This window comes from Ananas comosus, linkage group 17 (genome assembly GCF_001540865.1).
Source record: "Ananas comosus cultivar F153 linkage group 17, ASM154086v1, whole genome shotgun sequence".
NCBI lineage: Eukaryota > Viridiplantae > Streptophyta > Magnoliopsida > Poales > Bromeliaceae > Ananas > Ananas comosus.
Window position 1 is genome coordinate 3,177,834 of NC_033637.1, and position 25,409 is coordinate 3,203,242.

Consider the following 25,409-nt stretch of genomic DNA (forward strand, 5'->3'; position numbering starts at 1 on the left):
TTTTTACGAGTAGATGTATTTTTAGCACTTAATATAAAATCTAAAAGTGAACGAAACAAAGCCATTTGATCTAATTACAAAATGGGCCGTACCAAACTGTGCCCATGTCCATTTGTTGTTTCGAGATTGTGGGCTTAGGCCTAAGTTATGGGCGGAAAACGGGCCGGGCTTAAGGCCTAATGACATGTGTAACATGTTCATGGAATTAGTCCACCACCTCATACGTAGACCGCGTTGTGTTATGTTCAGAGTTCAGAGTTCACGGTTCAGAGATCAAACCCTCTCCCGGTTCGGTTCGAGATGCAAACCGTTGTTCCCGGTTCAAAGCGAGTCGACTCGACTCGGCTTCTAGAAGAAGCGGCTTCGTCGCGATCCATCGCCGTCCTCTTCTTCTCCTCCTCCGATGGTCTCCGTGGTTCGCTCCACCCTCCTCTTCGCCCCTTCGAAGCCCTCTCCGCGACCGCGAGCGACAATGGCGGCGAGCTTCTCCGCCGCTGGCACCGGCGCCGGCGCCGCCCCTCCCTCGACGCAGCAGCGGCGATCATCGAGGAAGCTCCCCGTGTTGCTCTTCGACGTCATGGACACGATCGTCCGCGACCCTTTCTACCACGACATCCCTGCGTTCTTCAAGTAGGGTCTCTTCTTCGTTGTTGTTGGTCTTCGGTAGTGAGACGTGGATTCTAGGCTCCTTTTTGATGGATCTTTGGATTCGTTGCTCCCTATTAACGGTTTTCTGCTGTGTTGATCGTCGAATTCTGTGATTGGATTGTAGGAAGACCCTTTTTTTTTTTTTGTGGAAGCTCGTTTTGATGCTAAGGAGAAGTAATTTTAGTGAAAATTGTGCAAACTTAAGGTTCTTTGATCTTTCACTGGATTTGTTGCTCCCCATTATTGGTGATTGTAGTAAGAGCCGATTTTTCTTTTGGGAGCTCATTTTGAGGCTTAGAAGAAGTAATTTAGAGGAACTTGTGCAAAAATTATGCAACGAGTTCTGATACTAGTAGTCGAACATCATGACATTTTTTTAGAATTGTAGCTAGTAAAGATGGGGCATTACGAATATTTCTCAGAAGCTATATTTTAGTCACTGTTCGAATGGGAAATGATCTATTTGCCATTTTTATTTTAAGGATGTAATTTTTAGGACAAATTATTGGGAACTTCGTAAGCTATGAAAGGAAGTGAGAACTGTGCGCATAAGATTCTATTAAGACTTCTAGTGTTTATTTGTGTTGTAAATGACTTTCGCTGCTTTGAAATATGATTTTTTTTGCTATTATGCTTTGGTTACCATTATTATTTCGAAACATACTCGGTTTTATAAATTAATTACCCAGAGTAATTTGATGCAGTAGGGTTCAGGAAGCTTAAACATTTCTCTGTTTTATGTTGCTTAGATTTTTAGCCTCGTCATGGTTCACTTTTGCGTGTTATTTTCTGTGCTTTTGCAGAATGCCAATGAAGGAACTTTTAGAAAGCAAACACCCAACTGCATGGGTTGAATTTGAGGAGGGATTGATTGATGAGGTATATTTATTGGAGATGATTCTGTTGTTTTTCTTTTTCGTATTTTCTGTCTCCTATGAATGGGATTTTGGAGTGTCGAAGGATAGAGTTGCTGTCGAGATGTCAGATTAGCAGATTTGAGAGCGACATCATTACCAGCAGAGGTAGTCTTAAATATGCAAATATGAGCAGCAAAACAAAGAGATGAAAATGATTAAAAAGAAAAAAAAATAAGAAGAGGATAAGGAATGATTGCAGCTGGAATAGATAAAAGAAAAGAGCAGCAATGGCTGCAGCAGTTGCCGGTGAGCACTGCAAGAGCTGGATAATGCCTTCTTTAGCCTTTAACTATTGGTTATTGGAATCGTGCATGCATTTTAATAATCCAATCTCCATTTTAATCTCGAAACTTAAAAATATTCAGATTTCATGTATTTTTTTCCAAATTGATTGTGTCATGCTTGTAACTTTAAACAATTTAACATGGCAATGACATGACTTTGTCATTTTACCTTTTTATGAAACAACTGAATGGTAAGTTGTTTGTGCACTAGCAATTTGCAGTATTATTTGGAAATACCAACAATCTCTTTGATTTTGATCCACTTTACTCTCTCATTTTTATGATTTATCATGCTCTTGTTACTGCCGTAGAACAATATACTTCGGTCATAGGCCATGAGAAATATTGCACTGACTGTTTTTCTGTTTTTGTTCGATATGAACTGAAGTTTGGTAGAACCTGTCCTCCTTTTTCAGAATGAGCTAGCTAGGAAGTTTTTCAAAGATGGAAGATCTTTTGACTTGGAAGGTATGAAACTATAAAGTTGACTGTTTTTCTCTTCTTTCGGTTAACTTTCTTGAGCACCTTCTCCAAAGGATGCATTTAGATGTCTAATGGGGAAGCCGACCTCTGGTTCATATATTCAACAGATTTTCTTGTTCAAAAAGTAATTGGAATCTATGTTTGTTTGTTGAAATTTTGGACAATGAAGTTGTACCAAACATCACTCAGTTGTTTCTCTTATCTTCATTGAAGTATGCATTACCTTCAAGTTTCACTTATTACGTTTATTAGGCTCTGGAAAACCTTGAAATAGAGTTCTGCCTGCATGTCAATAAAAATTGGTCATATTTTAATTTGTTGTAGGTCTCAAAGAATGCATGGTAAGAGGATATTCCTATGTAGATGGTATTGAGGCCGTGCTTTGCAGCTTGAAACAAAATGACTACGAATTGCATGCTTTCACAAATTATCCAGTCTGGTCAGTCTTGATTTTCTCCATAACAATACGACCATGATTTGTTTCCTTATTACAAGATATGTCTTTGTAGGTACATGATGATTGAAGATAAGTTACGACTCTCGAAGTATTTGTCTTGGACATTTTGCTCTTGTCTTATTGGTAATATATCTGCATTATGTATCACATCTATTCTTGAACGTTAAATTAACAATCATGTGGAACTTTCTTTGTACTTATTAATCTATTTGGTTTTGTTTACAAAATATGAATATGGAACGGCAGCTTTAATTTAAAGATTTGTGTGAAAAAGATGCTAAAAGAAGTAAACTATCTTCTTTTGAAAGATTGCTGTTTCCAGAGAATAATATGCCTAGTATTTCGATCTGAGCTACAAGTGAAACAGCTCTGAGTTTCTTGATTTAGGATTAATCTAAAATATTTTAGTCAAACTTAATTGGATTGATTTATCTGTGCAAATACTAAATGCTGCTCATGTTAATTACCTTGCAGTTTTTAAGCGTGTTTTATAACATTATGTAACATTATGTAACATTATGTACATTATAAATGGATCAGGCGCCATGGACTTTGTCCGTTAAAACTACAAATCTACCCTAAACCTTGGATCTGCCAATGAACATAAAGTATGTTTAATAACCCTTACCTATCATAAACAGTGTGCTTGTGTTTGATGTTGCAGTTGTTGCCGTAAATATATGTACCTTGTATGTAATTATTGTTAATAGTAGCGCCTTTATGTGCAGGAAAACGCAAGCCTTCTCCTGATTCTTATATGGAAGTGGTACATCATCTCGGAGTTGAGCCAGGAAGCTGTGTCTTCATCGATGACAGGTTTCTACTACCACAATTGCTACGGACTCTCTCTCTCTCTCTCTCTCTCTCTCTCTCTCTCTCTCATTATGCTTTGTTTGGCTGACTCTTATCTAATAGAACAAAAGGCATCAGGTTCTTTTCCATCGTAAAGTTTTAAGCACTGTATTTTTCTCAGATACAAACATACAGTAGGCGCTCAGTTTTGTTGATATTTACTCGCCAATTTTGGTCAAGAAGGAGAAATTGTTGTTGATCAAACAATGACTTATTGTTGATTCCTGAGAAAGCATGGATATTAAAAAATTTAAAGTTAGAAAGGAAAAAAATGATAGCTTGAGGACAAAATAATTAGAACTCAAAAGATGGCTTCGTTATTTTTCTTTATCGAGCTTTTCTAACATTCCTTCTTGTTTGCATTACAGTTTGTACTGCTTATAACAATTGCAGGAAGACAAATGTTGAGGCAGCTATAAACGTGGGAATGGTCGGGTTACACTTCAAGAGCGCAGATTCTCTCAAACAAGATTTGGCTTTATTAGGAATTGAGGTAGTAACTGCAGCTCATCCCTAAGGCAAAGCTCTTATAATTCTCCAGATTCTCAAGATTAAAAAATGCCTTGTTATTTCTTCATGCTTCATTCGGATGCATACATTCTTCTATCCAAATACGTAAACTCCGAAATAATGGCTACTGCAAACATCCAGATGCATCTCAAAATGTGTCAATTATGTATATTATCTCCATTCCTTGGTTATATTCACATTGGCTGCTATATCTGTATCTCAATTGTCCTAAGAAGTATTCTTATTGCTAGTTAATTTGTTCGACGACCCCCTATGTTAACTACAATTGTTTACGATGGTAAAGCGGTTCTAGCTTAGGGAAAAAAATGGCAGATGACTTTCAAAGGTTAAGGAGATAGATGCGAGGGTGGACCTGCAAATGTGAACTTTTAGGATGATATATGTGCAAAGAGCTATACCTTCTACAAAGCCTGTTTGATCTTTTCAGGGCTGAAGCACAACTGCAGAAAGAGTGCTTCTGGTTCTGGGGATAGTAAGTTTATTTTAGCTTTCTATTCGAAGAAAAGCTCTCAGGGCTTGTTTGGTTCAAGGGTGGAATTGGAATGGATAATGGAATGGGAATGAATTGGAATGGTAATTGGAATGGCCCACTTCGTCAAGATGTTTGGTTTATTTGTGGATTGGGAATTGGAATGAGTTATTCACATTTTATTGTTTGGTTCGTACAAACTAAAAAAATTATAGAATACTATAATACTAATTTTACTCTCAAATATAAATTTATATTATTTAAAATTTATAAAAAATATAATACTATTCTCTAATAAATTTTTCAAAAAAAATATCAAATTTATTTTTAAAAACTTTTATTGATGTGGGTTAGGGATAGGGTTTTGAGAGAGGATTGATTTTTTTTTTTTTTTTTTGATGAGAAAGGGGTAAAGAGAAGGAGGGTGAGATGGTCACATGGGCTTCGAGAACTTAGTGGGCTTCCAAGACGTTTGGTTTATTTGTGGATTGGGAATTGGAATGAGTTATTCACATTTTATTGTTTGGTTCGTATAAACTAAAAAAATTATAGAATACTATAATACTAATTTTACTCTCAAATATAAATTTATATTATTTAAAATTTATAAAAAATATAATACTATTCTCTAATAAATTTTTCAAAAAAAATATCAAATTTATTTTTAAAAACTTTTATTGATGTGGGTTAGGGATAGGGTTTTGAGAGAGGATTGATTTTTTTTTTTTTTTTTTGATGAGAAAGGGGTAAAGAGAAGGAGGGTGAGATGGTCACATGGGCTTCGAGAACTTAGTGGGCTTCCGAAATGAAATCTCAATCTGGACTAGAAGACCGGAATCAAGTTGGAGGCTAATGGGTCATTCCCATTCCAGTCCGGAATAGGAATCCCAAATCGATTCATGCGAACCAAATAAAAATTAACCGGATTTGATCAAACTAATTTCTATTTCATACCCAAAATGGATGAACCAAACAAGTCCTTAATGTTGTTTTGTAACCTATCAAATGATTTTCTGGTGAAGTGCTGCTTGTTCCAGAAGCGTTGTGGTTTTCCTCTCGTCTAGAGAAATGCTTTGTCTGCAACCAAAAGGAAAGTTAAAATAATCTCGGCGCCTGACAATGTAAGCCCACTATTTGTGTGATTCTATTTATAGTTTGTAACTGAAGATGATTGAAAGAAAACACGAAGCATTATTACAAACTTTCAAAAGGAATCAAAATCTCACTCGACTTTTCCACTCCCATCTACACAACACGACAACATTTTACAAAGAATACAAATCCCGATCGGAGATTTTGCGCGGTTAGAGCCATGCTTCTGTTTTGTGTTACCACAGTAAACCCTGTTCCATCTCAATGAGCAATGCAGAATTGGTTCCCATCCTGAGTAGCTGCTATAAAACTCACTCCGTTTGATGATTTTCGAAGATGGGCAATTGCTGCGAGTCCCAATGAAACAATTAATCTATCACCCCCTTCCATACCAACACTAATATTGTTATTATGAGGAAAAGCGGAATAATAATTATCTTACAAAACAAGTAGAAGAATAGAGGAAGGGAGAGAGAATAAAAATGAAAATAAAAGCATAAGCATAAGCATAAGAGCAATTTATATGATCTCAATTTTTAATTTTCGATTTTGTTACTTTGTTTAAAAAAAAACTTGATTTTAATTTTATCCTCTTGACTACAGTTTCAATTGCGTCCTCCAAGTTTAAACATCGACAAAATCTAATCACGTTGTAGAGAGCAGGGTAAACAAGATATCGTTGTAATGAAGAGCAAATTTTCGAGACTAAATTGCTACAAATGAAGCTGGAGAGGCTAAGCCCAAATCATAATTACACTTCTGGGACTAATTTCGTAATTAACCATAATAATGATATGATAAGAATAGAGATAACAACAATAGGCAAATTCTCTTTTACCTTCTTCATGAGCCGACCTTGTCGAGATTCTCCGCGACCGTCTTCATCCTGGGCCGCTGCTCAGGGTCTGGTTCGGTGCACGCCAAAGCGATGTGGAACACCGAGATCACCTCCTTCTTCGCGTTCACCTCCCGGCGGAGCGCTTCGTCCACCAGCTCCGCCAACGGCTTCGCATCCTCGAACCCCTTCCTCACCCACCTCACCAGCTCCGGCACGTGATCGCCGGCTGGAGCCGCTGACGTCGATGATGTGGAGGGTGAGGCCATCTCTGGCGACCTTCCTGTCAACAGCTCCAGCAAGACCACACCAAAGGAGTACACGTCCCACCTGAAAAATTATTATTATTATTTTAAAACTTAAGTTGTTAGAGAACGGTGTTTTATTTTTTTTTTTTTCAAATACGACCTTTGAGTGGGCCGGACCCCGAGGACGCGGGCCTCTGGAGCCCGGTAGTTGTTGGGCCGCTCAAGCATTGCGGGCTTCATGGCCGGGAGGGCCCCGCCCATGAATGCGGAGGTGGCGGATGAGGATGAGAGGTCGTCATTAACGCCGGCGAGGGCGATGAGGCGGCTGAGGCCGAAGTCGCCGATGTAGGGGTTGTAGTCGGCATCGAGGAGGATGTTGGTGGGCTTGATGTCCCCATGGACGAACTTTCGGGGGCTGCACTCGTGGATGTGGGCCAGCCCACGGGCCGAGCCCTTGGCTATGCGGAGCCGGTTCGACCAGGATAGGCTCGGTTGACCGGAGCGACCTAACCCACAAAGCAAAAGATAAAGACATAATGAGTGTTAATTCACTTAATTAGTCAATATACAGAGAGAACAAATATCATCTCAGTAATTGTTCTCTTTTTTTATTGATGCTAACTCTTGGAAGCTTATAATCATACAATATAATAATAGATCATTATTGGTTCCAAGTTCTTAAAGCTTATAATCATAGGTGACACAGTATTTCCACAGCAACGATAGATCTCACTTCTTACTTCTTAGACATGATACTTGGATGCCTATAAATTATTAAACGAAGATAAATGATTAGACAAGACATGCATAATAGCTTAAGGAAAGGAGCATGCATAATACCTCCCTTGCATGCTCCCGCATGCACTTTGTCCCTACATGCAGCCATATTTCCTACATAGAAACAGGAACATCGTATCATTTGGTCCAAACAATGTGCTGCTGTAGGGCCCTGTATCTCAATTATTTTCTTCATCGAACTAGGCCTAGTTCGGAAATGAGTTACATATTTAATGTTAAAAAATAGCGATTGAAACCGCCACACTGACTGTGTATACATATCACCAGCTATTTCACTGGTGATAAGTTTTTATCTTACCGACCGTCGCTAGAGCAAGTGGCAAAGGCTTGGTGGTTGATACCCGAGGTTCCAAGTTCGAATTCCAGTTGATTCACATTTCCAGCTAAGTTTATTTCTAAATGAAATAAACGAAGCGGATATCATACTACCTATCTCTCTCAAAAAAAAAAAAAAGAAAAGAAAATTATCTTCATATTAAAGCATCAGAAGGGAAAAGCTGTAAAGTATGTCTAAAATTTCTGGAAACCGATGGGTTAGAGTTACAGCTCAAAATCTGTGTGGAACAAAGCATACACTTATGAAGCCAAAAGCTTAAACAGATCTTAAGAGCAGTTGTGCCCCATCTTTTCCCCTCCTTTTATGGCATTTAGTCCCACGTTAAAGGGGTTTAGACTCGGAAAAATTTTCCAACACTACCAATTAAAGGAGCTTCCAATGTCGTACACAAATAGCCCCTTTCCTCTACTTTAGGGAACAGGAAAAGTGGCTTTTTCCTGTTTCATCTCTTTTCGTTCTGCTCTTTCAGACTCTGAAAAAAGTTAGAAGAAATCCTGCCTCAACAACCTAATTTTTGTAAAAAATAAAAATAAAAAAAATAAAAATTAAAAATGGTGACATTGAATTACAGTAGCTTAGATCACAAAATGACCAAATGTTAGTCATGTGAGCTACCAACCTGTAAGAGTATTAAATATATACGTATATAGATAATTGTTCTTCTGTAGATTCAAATTATTTTTTAAAAAAATGACTGTTTTAAATATTCTCAATCTCTCAGCCTTGTTTGCTTTCCTCCCGTCTAAAAAATCTACCAAACGCCGATTGAATTCAGATGCAGGAGAGAGGTTTAAATATGGATACGAAAAACTATTTGCTAAACTCTAGTAATCTAAGCTTTTAAAGTAAAATAATTATTTCACAAAAACAAGTAGCTATTGTGGCTGCTTACTTTTCTTATCGTGTAACTATTTCTGCGTCTTGTCTTGAGTGACTACGACGAGGACCACAAAGATGCATTCTAGTGTTTATTTGTAGCGAGTTACATTAGGTATGGTTTAATTTGAATAGCATAAATATATGGACAATTTTTCGTCTACCAGTTCGCCGGCGGCGAATCGGTGAGCCTCGCTGATTTGACGAGCCAATTCGGCTCGCCGAACCGGCGAGCATAGCATCAATCCTAGCATGTTACCTCTGAAGAAATTTTCTACAGAACAAACCTTAAATAGTGCTGGTCCCATTTTCTACCGGTTATTTTCTTCTTTACAACGGTTGACTCATTGTACGACAGTGGAAACTGGTACACTACACAGGACAAGAGTACAGTTCACACCTGTCAGGTACTGTGGTGAGCTTCCAAACCAAGTGAATCAAAAAATTTTTCATCTTCATACTGCATGTTTAGTTGTGCACTCTCTCGAACGAATGTAGAATATGCATTTTACTCATTTAAAGATGAAATATACTCCGCAGGTCAATATATTCTGCACCCTTAGCATTGCTCTATTTTAAGACGGCAAATCAAAATCTTGAAAATAGGGAAAAAAAAGAAATATAGAGGGAAAGGGAAGGAGGGGTAGAAGGACACACTGACCTCGAAGCGCAGCGGCGAGGTTGCCGTTGGAGATGAAGTCGGTGATGAGCAGCTTCTCGTCCTGCGCCCAGTAGTAGGCCCTCAGCCGCACCACGTTCGGGTGCCGCACCCTCCCTATCCCCTGCGCCTCCGCCGCGAACTCTTTATACCTCACCTGCTCCTGCTGCTGCTGCTGCTGCTGCTGCTGCTTCCCCGCTTCTCCTCCTCCACCGCCGCCGAGCCTCCGCACCGCCACCGGAACGCCGCTGCCCACCACCACCTTGTACACGATCCCCTTCCCCCCCTTCCCCAGCACGTACGCCGACGACCTCAGCAGCTCGTCCAGCTCCACCGCGAAACCCTTGTCGATCGACACCAGAACCCCCTCATCCACCCCCACCCCCACCCCCACCCCCTCCCCACCTCATCCTCCCTCCCCTCCTCCCGCTCCTCCCCCGCGCGCCCCCCAGCGCACCTGCCATCTCGCCTCGCCAGCCGCCGCCGCCCAGTTTCCCCTTCCCCGTGCAGCTGCACCCCTCGCCCTCCTCCCGATCCCTCACTCTCCAGTACACGTACACGACGATCGCACCGATCACCGCCACCCCCGCCGCGTCCGCCGCCGAGATCAGCGCGATCATCCCCGTGCGGAGCCTCCCCTTCTCCTCCCCTGCCGCCGCCCCCCCGCCCTTCGCCCCCGCCCCCGCCGTCCCCGGCGGCGCCGGGGGAGCCCCGCGCTCCGCGCACGCCACCTGGAGCGGGAACCCGCACAGCAGCGGATTGCCCAGGTACGCCGTCGGCCCCTGATTCGCTAGCGAGCCCTCTTGCGGGATCTCCCCGGAGAGGTTGTTGTACCTTAGATCTAGCGTCACCGTCGAGGGGAGGTTCCCTAACGCTTCCGGAACCTTCCCGGAGAACCGGTTGTGCGAGAGGTTGAGCGTGCCCCCGAGCGAGTCGAGCTCGCCGAGGTCCCGCGGGATCGATCCGTTGAGCTGGTTGGACGAGAGGTCGAGCTGGACCAGGTTCACCGTCTCCGGCCAGATCCCCGCCGGGATCTCGCCGGAGAATCCGTTCTGCTGCAGCAGAAGCCGCTGCAGTTGGCGGCAGCTCCGGAGGTCCCTCGGGATCGGCCCGGCGAGGGAGTTCCTCGAAAGGTCCAGATTCTGAAGCCGGGGGAGGTCGCAGAGCGCCGCCGGGAAGTGGCCGGAGAGGGAATTGTCGTAGAGGAAGAGGGAGCGGAGCGAGGAGGCGTTGGCGAGCTCGGCGGGGATCGGGCCGGAGAGGCGGTTGCTGTGGAGGTTGAGGCGGCGGAGGAAGAGCAGCGAGCCGAGCTCCGAGGGGATGTAGCCGGAGAGGTTCTTCCCCGCGACCGCGATCCCGACGACGCGCGGGTAGTCGTAGCCGGAGACGTTGGCGCACGACACGCCCGGCCAGCGGCACGGGTCTGCGTCGCTCTCGCTCCACGCGCTCAGCGTCGACGACGGGTCGTCGGACACCGCCGACTTCAGCGCCAGCAGCGATAGCCCGTCCGGCGAGAGCGCCGCGGCAATTCGCACAACCGCAGCCAGAATTACGAAAATTATACTAATCAACAGGCGAGAAAGATAGTGCCCCCTCATCTAACCTGCGCCTAATGATTCTGCCACTACTTAGTGGTGAATTGAGGTTATAGGAGGCGAGGGAGATGGCCTGTGGTAGTATTTAAGAGGGGCACGAGGGGTTTAAGTTTTTTTAAATGGTGACGCGAACTAGTTTATCTTATCATGGTATCTAGAACTAGAATAGGCAAAGGCTAATGTTAACTTAAGAGACTCGCACCACAAGCTATAGTAATCTTTGGGGTGGAATAGGATAAGATATGAAGGATAGGAGGGAGTAGTAACACTGGGGAGGAGAATAATGGGTTGTTATTACTTATTGTAGTGTAGTGGGGGGCGGTAGAGAGAGAGAGGGAGAGAGGAAGTGGGGATTTTGATTAAGTGTGGGGACCATCCACTCCCGCCAAAAAGGGCAAGCATTGGGAGGGAGAGAGAGAGAGAGAGAGAGAGGCGTGGGGTTGAAGGGAGTAGAAGCAAAGCAAAGAGTATACATGGGGGGGAGAGGGGGAGGGGGAATGATGGATGTGTGGGGCCACGGAGTAATAACCACGGTCGTTGGGTAGTAGTTAATTTTAAGAAATTAAGGAAAGAGGAGCGGGAAGGTGGGGTCGTGGGGAGAGAGAGAGTGTTGCTTGTTTCGATTGCGCTAGAGAAGTAATTTAGTACTCATAGGAAGAAATTATAATTTGAAGGGACTCTCTTTTTAGGAGATTGAGCAACTACCAAAAAGAAAAGAAAATAAAAGAACTTTTTATGTTTGTGAAATTATCCCGTATAATAGTATAATAAATCAGTATATTCATCTGAATGGATTTATTTAAATCAGGGAAAATTTTAAATATCGTTTCTATGATTTTATATTTTCTTACTTTACTACCCCTATAGTTTAAAATGTATTAATTTAGTATCTCATAATTTTATTTTTCTCTTTTTATTATCCCCTCCACTAATTTTTTTTCTTTAAATCAGTGAATTAAAAGATACTAAAGTGAATATTTGATAAATTTAGGTCGGGTATCTGAATTTTTTTGTATATAATTTAACGAAATGTTAACGGAGAAGCTGACGTAAAAAAAAAAAAGAAACCATAATGTATTAAATTGATACACTTTAAATAACAGGGTAGTAAAGTGAAAAAGTACAAAAATCATAATATATTAAATTGATATATTTTAAATAATATGGTACTAAAGTGAAAAAGTGCGAAATCGAATGGATAATATTTGAAGCTTACCCTTTAAACAATTTTCTATTTGCAAACAGAAGGGATTATGAGCTAATTACAAGTTCTAATTGCCTTTTATGATAAATTGTATTAAATTTATTTACTTTTTTACCATCAAGTTTGATCAAATAAATTACTCCGTACCTAGTTGGTAGAAAACCTGCACCTAAATAAGAATATTGTACATAGGTGAAGCATTTATTTAATATTAAATCGTACATGAATGCACCCGTGGTGCATTTTCGTAGCACGTGAGGACGATAGGAACACTATATATGTCCTGGGTTTGCCTGCATAAATAATTCACTCTCTTCAATAATTTTATTTTGTATTCTTCTAATAAAACAATTTTCTCCTGGAAAATTCATTTGTATGATTGTATCTCTCACAAAAAATTTCATATTATCTATTAATACATTGATAAAAATATGTAGCATCTTAGACTGTATAGATAAGTTGATTAAAAACCTCCACAATGTACATTGTCGCATCAACAATATATAAAAGTAATGTTTTGAATGCATATACCCAGTATTATAACTCCAGTAACTCATGGGAAGCATGATACATTTTGCGATATATCATACTCAAATCTAAATTTGTAAAGTGCAAATTTAATTTTTTTATATATCATGTTATACAAAATCAGCTTGAATTTGGTTCAGGCTTGAATTCGGATTTTGATTTTGGGTCATATAAAAATTATCGAATCTGAATTCGTTTCATTTTTATTTTTTATATTCATAACTAAAACTATATCTATTTAATACCAATTAAATCTTTTTCGACCGAATTCGAATTCAGATAAAATCTCAGAGTATTTGTATCCATTAGCAACGCAAAGGTCTATTAGGATTTGGTTAGATTTGTAGTTAAATCCTACTCGGATAAGAATTAATATTTAAATCTGTTTGAGATAAATTAAGATTTAAATATTAATTAGAGTATGATCTAATTAGATTAGGATTAATATTTAAATCTATTAGAGATTAATTAAGATAGATTTAGATATTAATTAAAGTTGAAATCCTAATAATATCAGGATTTGGGTTACATTTTATGTGGATGCTATATATATACATAGGATCAAGGAGTTAATAAGCCTCGAGATGGTACGGCCAGTTAATTAAGGCTGGTGCTTCCGGATAGTAGGCAGAGCCTTGTGGGGTGCCGTACCAGAGAGAGAAAAAGAGAGAGTTGATGAGTTGAGTGCACCTTGTGCACGGGTGCACGCGGAGAGGTCTTCTTTGTGGATTTATAGAAGACGAGAAAAGGGTAGAGAGATTCAAGAAAGAGGGCTCGGGTTGTAGCTATTCTGTGCAGAAGAGGAGTCATGTGTAATCTTCTCTTATTTAATTAATCTTATTTTTCCTGCATATTTTTCTCTTTTATGATTGTATCAGCTTTTGCTGAGAAGACGGATTTATGGTAAAAACCCGATTTGACGTTTCCGTTGCGGAATCCCAACAATCGGTACCGGATCTACAGCAGTCGGTATTGGAGCAGGTTGCGGATTCATAAGATCCGGTACCGAGGCGAGTATCGGATTCCCAACAATTGGTATCAGAGCCGAAGGTTACCGATCTGCGGGAGAGATCGACGGAGATGGCCACGAAATTCGAAATCGAGAAGTTCGACGGCAAGAACAATTTCGAATTATGGCAAATTAAAGTACGAGCAATTCTCGTACAGCAAGAGTTAGACGAGACGTTGAACGGGAAGGAGGCAAAGCCGGCGGAGGTCACGGATGCGGCATGGACGAAGATGGAGCAGAAAGCGCTGAATACGCTTCATCTATCATTAGCAGATGAGATTCTTTACAATGTAGCCGGCGAGACGACACCGGCGAAATTGTGGAAGAAATTGGAAGATCTGTACATAACCAAATCCCTGACGAACAGATTGTATCTGAAGCAGCGACTGTTTACGTTGCGGATGCAAGAAGCGGCGAGTCTACATGATCATCTAAATGAGTTCACCAAGGTGGTGGCCCAGTTGACCAGCATCGGAGTCAATCTGGATAATGAAGACAAGGCGTTGATCCTACTATCTTCGCTACCGACGACATATGAGTATCTGACGACCACGTTGCTTTATGGCAAGGAATCCATAAGCGTGGAGGCGGTCACGACGGCGCTTCTCTCGAACGAGATGCGGAAGATGACTCAGGAGTCCGGCACGCAAAGTCAGGATGTAGGACTGGTGGTGACTGCGAAGAAGGAGGCGAGAATATCGGCGACCGAATATCGACAGAAGAAACCGCTATCTGAGGTAGAATGCTTTTACTGTCACAGGAAGGGGCATATTAAGCGCAATTGTCGAAAACTTCAGGATGATCTGAAGGAGTTAAAGCGACAGAATGAGCAAACTGTCGTGAACCGGGACAAGACGGTATCAGCGACGGCGCAGACAGCAGAGTCGGAGATGATCGATTCTGATGTGCTGTATGCGGCGACCGGAGGTGCGAAAATTTTGGACGATGCGTGGGTGCTCGATTCGGCGTGTTCTTTTCACGTATGCTCAGAGAAGGAGTCTTTTGCCACCTATAAGGCGATCAAAGGTGGAAAGGCGCTGATAGGGAACAGGACAACGTGCAAAGTATTGGGAGTCGGCATGGTGAAAATCCGAATACACGATGGGGTCGTGAGGACGCTGACAGGTGTGCGGCACGTTCCTGGATTGAAGCGGAATTTGATCTCGTTAGGCGTATTGGACTCGAAGGGTTGCGATATTTCAGCTTCAGGTAGAGTTATGAGGGTCCGAAAATGAGATCGGATCGTATGCGAGGCGAACAAGCGTGGGAACTTATACGTTCTGAACGGGAGCACAACCAGAACGGGTGCGAAGACGGTTTGGATTCCAAAAGTTCGCGGATGTGCAGTTGCTCGAGACGGAGCGACGGATGCGGCGACATCGAGCGGAGGAGACAAGCTCAAGGTGGAGCTTGCATGTTGAGCTCGACGTAGCGGTTGAAAATTACAAATCAAACCAAGGTGGAGAATGTTAGGATTTGATTAGATTTGTAGTTAAGTCCTATTTGGATAAGAATTAATATTTAAATCTATTTGAGATAAATTAAGATTTAAATATTAATTAGAGTATGATCTAATTAGATTAGGATTAAAATTTAAATCTATTAGAGATTAATTAAGATAGATTTAGATATTAATTAAAGTTGAAATCCTAATATTACCAGGATTTGGGTTACACTTTATGTGGATGCTATATATATACATAGGATCAAGGAGTTAATAAGCCTCGAGATGGTACGGCCAGTTAATTAAGGCTGGTGCTTCCGGGTAGTAGGCAAAGCCTTGTGGGGTGCCGTACTGGAGAGAGAAAAAGAGAGAGTTAATAAGTTGAGTGCACCTTGTGCACAGGTGCACGCGGAGAGGTCTTCTTTGTGGGTTTATAGAAGACGAGAAAAGGATAGAGAGATTCAAGAAAGAGAGCTCGGGTTGTAGCTATTCTGTGCAGAAGAAGAGTCAGTTGTAATATTCTCTTATTTAATTAATCTTATTTTACCTGCATATTTTTCTCTTTTATGATTGTATCAGTTTTTGCTGAGAAGACGGGTTTATGGTAAAAATCCGATTTAACGCTTCCGTTGTGGAATCCCAACAATCGGTACCGGATCTACAACAGTCGGTATCGGAGTAGGTTGCGGATTCACAAGATCCGGTACCAAGGCGAGTATCGGATTCCCAACAAGGTCGCCCTCTGTTCATCACCTGCGAAAACTGGCAAGCGCCGTCTGATATGACGGTCCCAGATGTGGATATTCCTATACTGGAGGCCGTAGGGAATGCATTCCTGTCCAATTACATGGATGTTGTAATGATCCGTAGGCTATTCGAACTCACACAAAATGGTCCCCTCGCATACATTTAGCATAGGATTGATTCCTACTCTTCACCAGGCACAAGGACCCAATTCAACGGCGCGCGATAAACTTGGGGTCAAAAAGCCAAAACGATCTTCTGTACTCTAAAAGCAAAAACTTCAAATTGTAAGTCAACTTCTCGGTCCTCAAGAGGAGAATTTGGTTGGTCGATATGAATTCGACTAGAGAGTTGAGACATGATGCAGAATGTTGCTATGTTCTTGATCTTCGTTGCATTGGCTATGCATCGGTTGTCGAGAAATTTTGCCCTTACTTCCAATCCCTATTGCGTTGTAGAGTCTAATCGATAGCCCAAGTCCAATATGCAGTTTGGCCAAACGCCTGATTATTAATTGATAAATCTCATGATCTAGTAACCCATGGGAGACATGTAGGACATGTTTTGCATCTATTACAACCTATGTAAAAGTGTGCACACTGAATAGGGCTATTTGAATGAATACTAATAGTAAGTAGTAAACACTTTGGCTAAAAAAAACCACTGACAACTTCCCCTCGCAACATTTCATAGCATTAATTTCGGCTTTAGCTTCAAATTGAAGATTCTATGTTTGGGAGAGCAAATCAAACTCCTGCTTTTCACAGTAGGAAAAGCCTCCTCTATTGTCAAAGCGATCCGATAACTTAGCCGCGAGAAGAGGAGAGTTTTTTTTTTTTTGAGAGAGATAGGTAACACACTACCCCCGTCGTTTATTTCATTTAGAAATAAACTTAGCTGGAAATGTAAATCGACTAAGATTCGAATTTGGGACCTCGGGTATCAACCACCAAGTCCTTTGTCACTTGCTCTAGGGACTGTCGGTGTCAGAAGAGGAGAGTTATTTTAGGAAATCCTACAATGATTGAATGATTGACTACATTGGGCTTTTCGACAAAGCCAGCCGTCTAACCAAGCCTCCCAATGTGAGATTGGTTGAAGTAGAAGCTAAGAAACTTTCCGTACTGCACTAGAAGTGAAGCGACTTGATAGTGGCCTCAACATTGTTTCTCTCAACGCCTCTTTTGGCGCAGGTAGGATTTGCTGGTGCATGAAACGAGAGAAATCATGGAGCTCTCACTTCCGTATACAGTTAGTGGATTGGTGATACTTAGGAACGAATTCAAACCAATAATAGTAATCGTTATAGAGCCTATCACTTTCATCCGGATATTCCCCATCCAGGCTTATTTACGCTCCATAAACTGAAGCGTGTCCTGTGACGTCTCGCACCCGTCACCATTCTTACCTTTAAATATTATTTTATGTACCGACCGTCTCTAACACAAGTGGCAAAGAGTTTGGTGATTGGTATCCGAGATCTTAAGTTCGAATCCTAATTGATTCACATTTTCAGCTAAATTTATTTCTACATGAAATAAATAAAACAGATAGTATGCTATCTAAAAAATATTGTCCTGTGTTAATCGTTCTATGGTCCTTAGTTCTGATATCGAAGGCAAAAATTTATTTCTTTCAACTGTGAATTTTTTTTAAAAAAATGAGCGCCCACCGTGGGGCTCGAACCCACGACCACAAGGTTAAGAGCCTTGCGCTCTACCAACTGAGCTAGACGGGCTGTCTCAAGTGCAGTAAATTATTTTCACATACATGGTATCTTGTTCCAATAGCATTTGAAACAAATATAAAAAAAATATTTACTATGTATTTTTTAGTTCTTACATGACTAAACTTTAGTGGTGGCAAGTAAAGTAGTTTAGATTTAAGGGTTAGAAAATTAATAATATATATTAGTTATTAAATGTCAATAATATTTCGGGTAAACTCATTTCATTCGACTCTTTTTATACAAATCCACTGCAGGAAACAGAACCTAAATTACTTCCTTGGTATAGAGTACTACTCGGTATTGATCCAAACAATCAAGTTAACCTGATAAATTTTATACTCCCGATTAATCAAATTTGCACAATTTTGTGCTCAGCTGCAGTGCACATGCGAGTGTCAATTTGGAACAAAAACCGCATCTTAATTGAAATGCTTTACGCAATATCAGCCACCGTAGATCTCTGCTTTCACAAGAATACCTTATCTAGAAATTCTCTTTAGTGATGGCATCTTGCCTCCTCTTTTCTTCACTACATTTGAAATACCATTCAATAACATCTCTAATCAGGAAACAGAAATAATAATTAGCAGCACGAAACTATTTGCTGTAGCAAATGAAATCTTACAAACAAGTGAGAATCAAGTAAAGAAGCCATCTGTTTAGCTCACATGGCAATAACTGTATTACATTTCGGGTTACCCAACAATAAGAAACTCTGGTTATATCATTATGTGCTAACAAAAAAAGTTCTAAATATATTTCGCCCGAATTGAGACATGCAAGATCCAGTAAATGAGTTGTGACCGATAGATGAAAGAAAGATGAAGAACAAACAAAAAGAAAAGCCAAAACCACATATGTTAAGAGATTGAGAAATAAAATGAGCTTTCTCAGCTCAGAATGCAACAAGCAGCTTTACCTCGAGAAGCCCTGCACCATTTACCCCAGCATGAAAAGGTAAATATGCCACAATTCTCTATCATTTGATCCAATCACACAAGACTTGAATAACTTTCCTTCTTTTTTTTTTCTGCTGTTCTATATTTTGGCTGTTTGAATTAAATTGCCAAATGATCGAAATGGTTGAGGCATGATCGAAATGGTTGAGGCCGCTTGGTTGAAAAAAATGCAATGTACACATGCACTTGTCCCTCCGTATATTGTTGTCTAGTAGCTTTATCAAACACTGTTAATCCTTCTTTGAAGCTCCTCAACAAAGGTTTTCCTGGGGACCTCCTCTTCTTGGTTTGCTTCGATGTTCTTCAACTTGACGATGCCTTTTTCGAGTTCGGATTCACCAACCAGCACCATCCAAGGAATGCTGGACTGCTTGGCATAGGTAATGTGGTTCATCACCCTCTTGGTGAGCTTGAATTCGGCATTTATTTTGGCTTTCCACAACTCACTCACGAGCTCGGCAGCTAGAGTAAGGTCTTTTCCAAGAATAGCCACCAGAACTTGCGTCTCAGTTGCGCGAATAACCTATGATACAGTTAACAGAACTAATTCATCAATTTCCAAAGTATTCTAATGCGCAATGAAAAAGATAGCATATGTTGAAAAACCACATATCGTTTCCAATATGATATAAGCCACCTAAATATAGGAGAGCGTGATGGAACCTTCTTACTTTTGGCGCTTAACTCTGATTGTATTTGTAGAGAGAAACCATGACATATATTTTGGGTAGTAAAGGTAGGACTTGAATAGAAAAAAAGGAAGAAATTACAGCGTGTTGAAACATGGGATCAAACAATCGTATCTTCCTGCAGACTTGTTTTTTGAGAAATGGAGTACGATCTATGAAGGCACAGGTTTCCGGGGAATGGCATAGAAGAGTGGAAATAACCAACCCATTTAAAAATGGAAATGCACTTAAGAGTGACAAGCAGAAGGATTTTACTGCATTTGAGAAAGTTGGCGAGTGCCAATTGGAAAGACGGTGAACAATACCTGGTTCCTGTCCTTTTCCAGCTGTTCCATAATTGTAAAGACTCTTTCAATTCCAAGGCTGACACCAACTGCAGGGACCTGTTTTCCGCTGAACATTCCTACCAAGTTATCATAGCGACCCCCTGCTGCAATGGAACCAACCTAAGGATTGAAAATAAGGAGTAAATCTCATACCCCGTAGTACTCAAAATAAAAGGAGAGAATTTGAAATTATGGGTTTGGTTATCTGTAAATGATGCAAGAAATAACTCATTGTGGCAAAGGTGAGGTGCTGTGCTGTATAAAAAATCAGTAAAGTAACAAAATATGTAAATACCAAGAGCTCCACCTCAAAATCGTCATAGTACAAACATTTCAGTTGTTCAACATAAAGTCCAATACAGTCGCACTGGATTTAAATAGCATAGCAAGATTATATATCATCATGACATAAGCATGCGTGCATGGAAAAAAAAGAATACAGATACCTAGAAGAACACCAAAAAAGGCAGATTGTTAAGACAACGATAATCCAAAGAGTTTAAAGGCACTTATGAACAATATAAAAACTCTTTCAATTTTGCTCTATAGAAACATAATATGAATCTAGGTGGTTTGACACTAGGGACAGTTGCCTTGCTACTATATGCTGCGACAATCATGAAGCACAAAAAGAAGATTCATATCTCTGTATATGCAATTAGAAACAGTATGTCTCACCTGCGTAGCACCCTTGAAGACTGCCTCATATATTACTCCAGTATAGTAATCAAGGCCTCTAGCCAGACTCAAGTCAAAGACCACTTTGTCTAGACATTTTGACTTTTCAAGCGCTTTAAATAATATATCTAGCTCATTCAACGCAACAACAGAGCCACTGTTCTCCATAAACTGACTACCCTCTTTATTCAATTCAGAAAGGATTTCAAGTGGTGGCCCTCGTTTTTCCACAAATGTGCCGATTTTCTCTGCTGTTTCAATAGCTAACCCTTTCTCTTCCACCTAGTGAAGATATAATCAACAAAGAGAATATTAAGTTAATTTCGTAGCTACATAGAATGCAATATCTATTTCTTTTTTTCTTTTCTCTGTTACTAATTGTACAGTTGAAGCAATTTCTTACCAGTTCCTTCTTTATCTGCTCAAATGTTTGCTTGTCTAACTTATCTATACTCGAGCAAACTGTCCTAAACTTTTCAGGAGGCACACCACAAATCTCCAACATTCCATCCAATAGTTTCCGATGATTTAGCTTTATCTGCAAATGATAGAAAATAGTCCAAGTGCAATATTTTAGACATTCAAGGCTCAGCAAATCACCTATCATTAAAATGTATAGGTGGTCCTTATACTATCCTGATACTGCAACTTAGTCCCAGAACTTTGCACTTGAACACTTTAATGCCTGAAGTTTCTAATATATGGCAATTGCATCCCTGGTTGTAGAAAAAAAATAATAATAATAAAAGAAAACCTGTAATGACAATTTTCCCCTTCAGTCAAATGAAGATCTTGTTTCAGTGCACTTGAAGCAAGATTAGAAGGAGAATTTTCAGGAAAAGATAATCATGTGGTTTCTGATATTTTCAACGGCCAGGGATGAATTGCAGTATACAAGAAAGTTTAAAGACTAAATTGTTTTTAGGTGAAAAGTTCAGGGAGTAGATCAATATCACAACAGTACAGGGACAATGCACATATTTTACCTATACATTTTACCTATACAATATTCAATTATGCGGTGAATCGTAGTTCTACACATCATTAACACCACCCTCTTCTCAGACAAGATGAGTTTAATAGTATATACCCAATATTAGACTAAAAAGAAAATCAAGTAAACAAACAACCAAAAGTACCTCATAGGTGCCAATGTCAAGTCGATCCAGCAATTCTGTTAATACTTTAATGACCTCAAAGTCAGGTTCCATTGGCTCATACTGGCCAGCTATATCAAAGTCACATTGATAGAACTCACGATACCTTCCCTTTGATGGATTATCCCTCCTATACACTTTTGCTATTTGGTACCTTTTCAATGCGCTGATGTTATTCATGGCCACGTATCGGGCAAAAGGAACAGTTAGATCATATCTTAAAGAACAAAGTTCGCCACCCTGCCAAAACAAAATATACAAGCCGCTTTAGGAGGCAGTTAATACTGATTCATAAGGATGAACAAATTAATAGCATATTTGATATTCAGAATGAAAAAAAAAATGCAAATACCAAATTAGGAATAACTCCTTGATGACCTTAAGCCATGAAGTCAAGTAAAGCGGTATTTACAGGTATAAATGCTACAAATACACATGCGACGACGATTGCCCAAATATACATTGGTCGGAGCCTGATGCAGTAAATGACTCTTTTTTACGGTAAAACAAGAGTTACACCAAAAGTAATTCCACAAAATACCAAAATGTTGTTAGCTGTCTTCAAAACTTTACCTGATCAGCAAGGTCATATATCAACTTCGAATCTTCCCCATATTTCCCCATGAGAGTCTCTCTCAGCTCGAATACAGGAGTATCAAGGCCCACTGCTCCGTGCATCTTGAAAACACTGGTAATAATCGAAAATGCACGTTCTCTTATGGCCATTTGTTCTTTCCCAAAATCACGGGTACCCTAAAAGAGAAATTGACCAAACATGTCTAAGTATAAGCGATTTTGGGAAATTATAAGCACTTAAGGACTGTAGGCACACATTAATTTAGTACGTGTTTCTCACCTTGGGAATTTTAGGAAGTCTCCTGACTTCATTGCTCTCAACAATTTCTTTCACTTTTTCTATCAATGTATCAAGCCCTTTGTCCTTCGGATCAAAACAAAAGGAAAGGTCACGAGCCCAATTAACAAGTGCTGTGACATGTTCACTTGTTATCTCCTTTCCATTCATTACTCGGCTTCTAAGAAGTTGCATTACAGCAGAAGTCCCTTTTCCTAAAGTCTTCTTCTTTTTCTTCTCGCTCTTCTTGTCACCTTTCGCAGTTTCTCCATTTGTCTTGGCATTCGTCGAAGAACTCCCCTGGATTTTCTCGATCGAATCATCGATCTCAATTGTGAACAAAGCCAACACAGCCTCCCAAGCAAGAATGTTCCTAAATTTGACCAAAAGATCATAAACACCACTCAAAATCGATACATAATCTACTCCAGCAGCAGCATTTTGCGTTACTGAATCGAATTGGTCCTTCAATCTGTCAAAGCCCAGACACCCATCTCGAAATAATTCAGAAACCGTAGACTTGATACCAACATCTCGGATCGATTCAACAATCAATTTGGCTCGCCCCAGACTAATCTCACTCATGGACCGAATCGCCATAGCCAGAGGGAGCGCAGACGCCACCAAAGCTTTCTCCTTTCCTTGATTACTGAGACCTGTACTCTTCTTCCTGACCTTAATGGAAGAGTTCAGCTCGACACGGGTCCTCCCATGGAGTGTTCTCACAGCCTCCCTGAAGCTCCCATGGACGGTGGGGATCTCCGCGAAGGAGTCGGCATAATTCTGCCCTACGAGCTTCGAACCGAAGAGCATCACCTTCATGTCTCCGGCTACATCCGTCTCATCCTTGATCGAGAAGCCGTCTCCCGAGACCGGCAAATCAAAGGCCCCCACGTCAGCCCTAGAGGCCTCGCAGGAGAGCGCCGCCACTGCGTCCGACACCCTCACCAGTGCCGAGGAGCAGCAGTCCAAGATCGCGCAGATCGCGGTCGGAGCAGCGGCGGAGGCTTCGAAAACCCCGATTTCATCTCCGGAAACGTTAATCTCCTCCACCTTTCTCCCATTCAACCGGCATATGGACTCGAGGAACCGTAATGGGGATCTGAAATCTAGTGTTTCGTGACCCGACGGAAGGGACAGGACCTCCTCGATCAGGGTGGGTAGTGCGGGATGCACGGAGGCGTCCGCGACGAGAAGCTTGTTGAGGAGGACGGCAAGGGTGGCTCGGGACTCCTCAAGGGTTAAGAATCTAGGATTTTGGATAGCATCGGAGAGTGGCGGAGGAGGGGAAGAGCTCTTGGACTGAGCGAGCTTCTCGAGGGCGGAGGAGTCGAGCCGTACGCCGGAGAGGCCACCGGCGACGGCGTACACGGCGGCGGGGGTGAGAGAGGAGCCCTTTCCGCCGAGGTTGACGGCGGAGGAGGTTGGCGACGTCGCCATGGCAGGAGCTTCGAGGTAGGGGATAGAGACGAAGTGGTGCGCTTCAAAAACCCTAGACGAGAGAGAGAAAGAGAGAGAGAGTAGGGTTATGAATTGGACCTGGGTCCTACGTTACTGAACCCGGGGCCGTTATGTGAACCATAGTTAGTTAATTCAGATTCGCCAAAAATTCGGTACGGATATAATTCGGATAAAATTCGTTTTTTAATTTTTAAATTCGTTAAAAAAAAGCTAAAAAACGGATTCGCCAATCATTCGGATACGTAATTTATACAGATATTATACGTTCACTAATTAAAAATTCGGGATCAAAAATTCGACTATTAAATTAAATTTTTTTCTCTCAAGATTTATGCTATTAGCATAAATATTCATATTTTTTAAGAATATAAGTATAAAGAGCTACAAAATTAAACTAAGTAAAAAAAAATAGTATACTATATTATGTCTCAAAATAAAGAAATAATTAAGCAAATAGAGATCAAGATAGTCCATATTTAAATTGCTGCATTTCTAATACTAAAAAGTTATGTTTCAAAAATTAAGTAGAAACCCCACTGAGTCAATGGTCCATGAAAGACCACAACAAAATTTTCCTTTTGCAAGTGTCGACAGTACAAGATCATGAAATTGATTAGGTACAATAGAAGAGTTCCTGGTCCCTAAGTTAATTAAGATTATTTAGCTCTATGTTTGGGTCTTCTTTGTGCATAACAGAGAATGGACACATTCAATTAAGCACTCGAGATTAAGTTATTGCCCAAAATAAAAATTTAAAATCAATATGCGAATCTGTACAAATAAACTAGAAAATGATGATTTAATCCTCGACTATATCAATATGCGAATCCGAATTAACTAACTATGGAATGGACACATTCAATTAAGCACTCCAGCCATTTGTGTATAAAAAAGTATCCATCAGGACTAAAAGCTTCCAACTTTTGCTTTGAAGAATGAAACCTCAAATCGTACCTGGTTTGTAAAGAACCACCCGATTACTGATCTATCATTGGATAGCGGAAGCGGAAGAGGAAGAGGCGACGAGGAGGGTTTCGATTTCTGAAGAGTGAAGAACCCGATCTTCAATCTTCGATTTCTGAAGAGGAGGGCTTCCGATGGCGTTCGGCGAGCGGCCGGAAGGGAAGAGGGGGAGGGGAAGGTAACGCGACCGCCGCAGGGTCGGTGGCAGGGCCGCGCGCCGCACCGCCGCAGGGGTGAGAAGCTACGGCAAACCCTTTTTTTGGGAGGGGTGTGGGACTCGTGGTGGGAGGGGGGCGATCTTTTCACTTCAGATTTCAGAAAGGGTTTTTTTTTTTTTTTTTGGGCCTCTTGGGTGACAGGGTGAGGGCCGTGACTCGTGAGGCAAAGCGGGTTTTGGGCCAGGAAAAACGGATTCTGGGCCGGTTTTTTGGGCCGAATTATTCGCAAATTCTATTTAATTCGCGAATAATTCTTTTTACCCAAAAAAAGACGAATTTTTCCAAATTTTTGGAAAAAATATGAAAACGGAAGTTTTATTCGGCATTTCAAAAATTCGCGAATAATTCGTGAATTAACTAACTATGA

General features: G+C 40.9%; 2 protein-coding genes, 1 non-coding gene and 1 pseudogene across 4 annotated transcripts; 1 reads left to right on the forward strand and 3 right to left on the reverse strand.

The window, feature by feature from the left end:
* On the forward strand, nt 309-4,431 carry LOC109723613. 2 transcript variants are annotated; one of them, XM_020252052.1, is made up of 7 exons: nt 309-630; nt 1,452-1,527; nt 2,266-2,317; nt 2,657-2,771; nt 2,842-2,912; nt 3,518-3,605; nt 4,010-4,138. In XM_020252052.1, the coding sequence occupies exons 1-7, from the start codon at nt 404-406 to the stop codon at nt 4,023-4,025; spliced, it is 645 nt and encodes a 214-aa protein (XP_020107641.1). In that variant the 5' UTR covers nt 309-403; the 3' UTR covers nt 4,026-4,138. The 2 variants fall into 2 exon arrangements, with proteins under 2 accessions (XP_020107641.1, XP_020107640.1); XM_020252051.1 differs by having other exon boundaries at nt 315-630; nt 4,035-4,431.
* Nucleotides 5,718-11,491, reverse strand: LOC109722771 (annotated as a pseudogene).
* On the reverse strand, nt 17,675-17,747 carry TRNAK-CUU. Its single transcript has one exon. It is a non-coding gene; the product is annotated as a tRNA-Lys (tRNA).
* LOC109723167 (histidine--tRNA ligase, cytoplasmic-like) lies at nt 18,312-25,129 on the reverse strand. Its single transcript, XM_020251429.1, has 8 exons — nt 24,816-25,129; nt 22,404-23,891; nt 22,121-22,300; nt 21,530-21,787; nt 20,794-20,928; nt 20,391-20,672; nt 19,692-19,832; nt 18,312-19,220 (listed from the first exon to the last, which is right to left on the reverse strand). The coding sequence occupies exons 2-8, from the start codon at nt 23,838-23,840 to the stop codon at nt 18,918-18,920; spliced, it is 2,736 nt and encodes a 911-aa protein (XP_020107018.1). The 5' UTR covers nt 23,841-23,891; nt 24,816-25,129; the 3' UTR covers nt 18,312-18,917.

What these genes read in the sequence shown, in the direction of transcription:
- LOC109723613 (XM_020252051.1), top strand. Translation starts at nt 404, where the DNA reads ATGGTCTCCGTGGTTCGCTCCACCCTCCTCTTCGCCCCTTCGAAGCCC. An exon ending in GACATCCCTGCGTTCTTCAA is followed by an intron (nt 631 to 1,451) that starts GTAGGGTCTCTT and finishes GTGCTTTTGCAG; the next exon opens with AATGCCAATGAAGGAACTTT. An exon ending in TTCACAAATTATCCAGTCTG is followed by an intron (nt 2,772 to 2,841) that starts GTCAGTCTTGAT and finishes ATGTCTTTGTAG; the next exon opens with GTACATGATGATTGAAGATA.
- LOC109723167 (XM_020251429.1), bottom strand. Translation starts at nt 23,840, where the DNA reads ATGGCGACGTCGCCAACCTCCTCCGCCGTCAACCTCGGCGGAAAGGGC. An exon ending in GACTTCCTAAAATTCCCAAG is followed by an intron (nt 22,301 to 22,403) that starts GTGAGAAACACG and finishes TTTCTCTTTTAG; the next exon opens with GGTACCCGTGATTTTGGGAA. An exon ending in TGGAAAAGGACAGGAACCAG is followed by an intron (nt 19,221 to 19,691) that starts GTATTGTTCACC and finishes ACTGTATCATAG; the next exon opens with GTTATTCGCGCAACTGAGAC.